The 4,480-nt window shown below is 37.5% G+C and overlaps 1 protein-coding gene across 1 annotated transcript; it reads right to left on the bottom strand.

Annotated features, from left to right (window-relative positions):
* Positions 1-424: 424 nt before the first annotated feature.
* LOC115810327 (G-protein coupled receptor 4) lies at positions 425-1,426 on the bottom strand. The gene has a single exon (XM_030772256.1). The coding sequence runs from the start codon at positions 1,424-1,426 to the stop codon at positions 425-427; it is 1,002 nt and encodes a 333-aa protein (XP_030628116.1).
* Between the last annotated feature and the right edge of the window lie 3,054 nt (positions 1,427-4,480).

Here is a 4,480-nt window from a genome sequence, read left to right as displayed (position 1 = left end):
ATATAAATGTAATAGTGAGAGTATGGCAGTGGAAAGGACATAACAATTTTATGCATAAATGAGGTGAGACCAAAAGTATACTTTAAGGATCTAAATAAGCCTTTTTACAAGACTGTATGAAACCTGTTTAGCCAACACATTTGCGTTTAAGCAGGTTTTTGGGCTGATCTTACAGTCAAGCAACCACTACCACAAATTCAGTAAAGTTACGCATGAAAGAGAAATGAAAGATGGTCATAGCATACAACACTGCTGATACCATTGCAAAGAAGTTATGTATTTGGTTCAGAAAATATTAGGTAAAAATTTGAAAACGTTAGGCCAAATATATTATCCCTAATCAATGAAAACAATACAAAACTGAAGCATTAAAAAAACAACAACAACAACTGTTCAGTGGGAAAGTATAAACGTATAAGCATTTTTAGGAATCAGTGGTGTTTGTTTGATCAGAAGTCCTCAGACTTAGGCTCCTCATCCTTCTCAAGCAGGGTAGATAATTAGCTGTGGCTGCTCTGAAATCAGTACGCATGAAGATGTAAAGTATTGGATTCAGGAGACTGTTCAGGCTGAGCAGGCCTCTGCTGACCTGATAGGGCATAAATATTTTTATTTCCCAATCACAAATGTTGGTGGTAAGAAGTAGTCCCACGTACTTCACACATCCAATGAAATGATAGGGTCCTAAGACCGTGACGAATATGACAACGAGGAGGGTGAGTAATGCCCTGATGCGTTTCTTTTCATCAGAGACAAGGGAACCAAGTGCTTTTAGTGAATGGAGGGTCTGAATGTGGAGACCAACGATGAAAGCCAGGGGGACAATGAATGAAAGCAGCAGGGTAATAAGTCGGTAGGTGATAAAACCTTGCTCAGAGGGGTACTTTTCTATGCAGAGTGTATAATTTTCATGTTTGGGAAATAGTTTGTTAAAGGCAATAGTAGGAGGCATTGCAATTAAAACCCATATGCCAAGTGCTATCCATCGTGCAAATTTCAGCTTTCGCAAGGCTTGGAATTTAAATGGCCTGGCTATCGCCAAATGACGTTCCAGGGATATGATGCACCTGAAGAATATGCCGGCATAAATGCTGATGTAAAAAAGCAAACCCATGATTTGGCAGCCTCGGGGTCCAAAACGCCAATAATGGCCATTGCCGTAATAATCCATCCACAGGGGTAAAGTGAATAGCTGAAGAACATCTGCGAGTAACAGGTTAATGACATACACCGGTAAGACATTTTCAGACTTGATTAACCTGTACAGACCAAACAGAGCAAGCAGGTTGAGAGGGGTCCCAATAATGAATAAAAGGCCATAAAGAGCTGGAAGGAAGACGCTGTCCTGACTGAAGTCAATTCCGCATGTGTTACCCACTGTGGTGACAGAGTTGTTGTACGCGACGTACTTGGAATCAGATTCCATTTTATATCTGTTAGAAACGATAAAGAAAGCTTAGTTCAGGGATTCAAATGTTAACCTGCATCTATAATTAATGACATTTATTAAAGTGCATTTGCTTCTTCTCAGGAACTTTGGCATGTATTGAGTCAGAACACACTACTGGGAAGTTGTAAGCCATTAATTCAAACTGCAAAATGACAAATTAAAAAAAAAAAAGAAAGGGTGCATGTTTTGCAGAGTTGGCTTTGGGTCTTTTTTTTTTTTTTATCTGTTTGTTTTTTTCAACAATGGTCCTGCAAGCCACTGCACATGCAGAGGCCTTTGCCTAAAGAGTATAACAGAAATTTCTGCAACCTCCAGTCACATATTCTTCATACGTTGTTATAAAACTCACAGCTTCTCCTGAAATGCTAACACCAAAAAAGTGAAAGTTGAAAGTTGGAAGATGCTTCATCTAGCTCAATTTCTGATTGACCAAATATCTTCACGAAACAAATGTTTTTATTTCACAAATCGGTCTGTAAAAATGCTCTTCATTTGCATGCTAAACATTCCCATAATTGGGTTTCGCTGTTTCAGATGAATACCCAGTTTGAAAAATTACACTGTGGCTAGCCAAAGCCTAAATGTTGACACCTGAATTGAACTGCTGTAAGTTTAAATTCTCTGGAGGATTACAGCCAGTCCCTCCATATTTTGGATCTCCCAATAACATACATACTTCCCTTCAATATTTAAGCAGAAAAAATTCATAACATTAGATTGAGATTACAAAATGTGCAGTTAAAATAAAGGATTAGGATAAGTAACAGCTATATATTAGTTGGCATCATAATCAACCAGTCGTTATTGCCACGTAAGATTTTGAAATTTCTCAAAAGATTTAAGTTATATAATCTGTGCACTCACCTGTGCTCCTGTCATAAAAGTTTATTATGCCCAAATAAATGATGATATAGTGGGGTTTTTTTTCTTTTCTTTTCCTGAGGTTGTTTCTTTTTCTTTTCTTTTCTTTTTTTTTAATTTAGAACATTCTCAGTGTTAAAAAAAAGAGTCTAGCAAGGTTTACTCAGAAGTTCACACAGATACATACAGACAACTAACAAACAGCTGACATGCCAACATTTATAACGTTCAACAGTTTGACAGTTTGACTTGTGACGGGAAATGACGACCAAAATGTATTGTGTCAGCAGGATATGGTTTATTGCTCAAATATGGAAAGCACTAGTAACCCTGTGTGTGACATGGCAGCACAAAAAAAGAAAGAGAGAAAAAAGTTATTAAGAAATACCTATTGTTCTCTATGCAATCATCTGAAGGTGCTAAACTTCAATATAGAGATGTTTCCATGGCAAGACTGAGTAAAAAGTATGAAAAAATGTGTCACTGTGGTTTTTCAAAGGAAATAAAAACATCAACAAGCACCTGTGATCTGTACTGAGCCGAAGATTAAAGTTCAGTTCTCAGAACAGACAAATGAAAAGATTACGCCTGAAGGGGACAGAGGCAGAATTATGCAGTGAATAATTAGGATAATGCATATTTATCAAGAAATGTTCCTTAACAAGGGATTCTGAGTTCCCTTTCACACACAATACAAAAACAATCACAATGTAAGACATTAAATTCAACAAAGACTGTGCAATAATACAAAGGAAGACAGGAAAACAATTATAAGAGGAGATGAAAAAACATCAAAAATACACATCACACTTTGAATATATGTTGAATGATATATGCCAAATTGGTTGAAGAATATAACAGTACACCAGTACTATAAAGAATAATGTAAACTTACAGACTTAACCACAAGACTTTTTTGTTTGCTTGTTTGTCTAAAATACTAAATGATAAAAGTGAGATTGTTCCTCTTCTAAAGGCGTGGGCCAGAGGCAGAACATAGAGGAAGGAAATCAATTAAGTTGTGGTTGTTCTAATTTTAACAGGGGAACACCAAGGCCAGTCTACTCAACAAAATAGCTACAAATGACATATAGAATGTCCACACGATCCTTATATTCAGTCTGTAGGTCCTCCTAAGCTCGGTCATATTTTGACATCATTAGTGCACGGTTGAGCCTTGTGCTGATTCTTCTTCAGGTTTAGCTTGGCAAATTTTGCTATGTTAAAGCACTAGACCTGTTCCTTTACTGTGGATAAACACCATATCCCCCTCCCTAACTCCCACCACACTGCAATTTGTAAATGCTTACAAGGTGTTGAAACACCTCTTGGCAAATATATGTAGCTTGGCTTGTGCCTTTGGCAGGTCAAATACTGGATATAGAAGAGAACCGCAAAGCATTCTTGACTGTTCTCATCAAAGGCATGGCTCCCAGCTTCAACGTAAAGTGTTTCTTTGCTTGAGGTCCAATCTCCCAATCAATATCAAAGCTTTCAAGGATGAGATCAACAAGAGGTCTAAAAGCATTTCATAAAGAGTTTACTCATAAAATGCCATAGATGTCTTGGCATAATGCATTTTCATTATGAGAAGCGTCTCTTTCCCTGAATGATAGACATGCTCATCCCAGAGATACAAGGGAAGGTAGTCTATAAATAGATCACTGTGCTGCTTAATACATTCCCTTTGTTCTAACAAACAGTTCATAATAGATTGTACTATCTTGCCCTTTGGACTAGTGAAAGTTCCCCTTTTGTCTTCACACAATTTGATAACACAGCCCTTAATTGAATTGAAATCCATTGAAACCAGGTTGGAAAGGGCTTTGCATTCTACTAGCGTGAAACCTTTTGAATAAAGCTGACCCAGGTGGTCTTTAGGGTGACTCAGTGGCCGGGGTGATTTATACTCCGTTGTCCAGGAGTGGTCGGAAATTCTAAGAGCTCTTCCTTTGGAGGCCCCTGTGTGCAGACAGGGTCTACTAGTAATATATAAGAAGAGTAACTGTGGCTGATGCATGAGAACCCATTGCACCAATGGGATTTGGCTATAGAAAACAGCATGACAAAATGCACTAGCATCGCAAAATTCTGGAGCTATATTTAAAACAGATCCCTACACAGAAAAAAATAATAAATAAAAAAATAGATAAATCATAGAAGAAGCTT

This window comes from Chanos chanos, chromosome 4 (assembly GCF_902362185.1).
Source record: "Chanos chanos chromosome 4, fChaCha1.1, whole genome shotgun sequence".
Lineage (NCBI taxonomy): Eukaryota > Metazoa > Chordata > Actinopteri > Gonorynchiformes > Chanidae > Chanos > Chanos chanos.
Note: the sequence above shows the minus strand (reverse complement) of the source record. Positions and strands in the feature narration are given on the sequence as shown.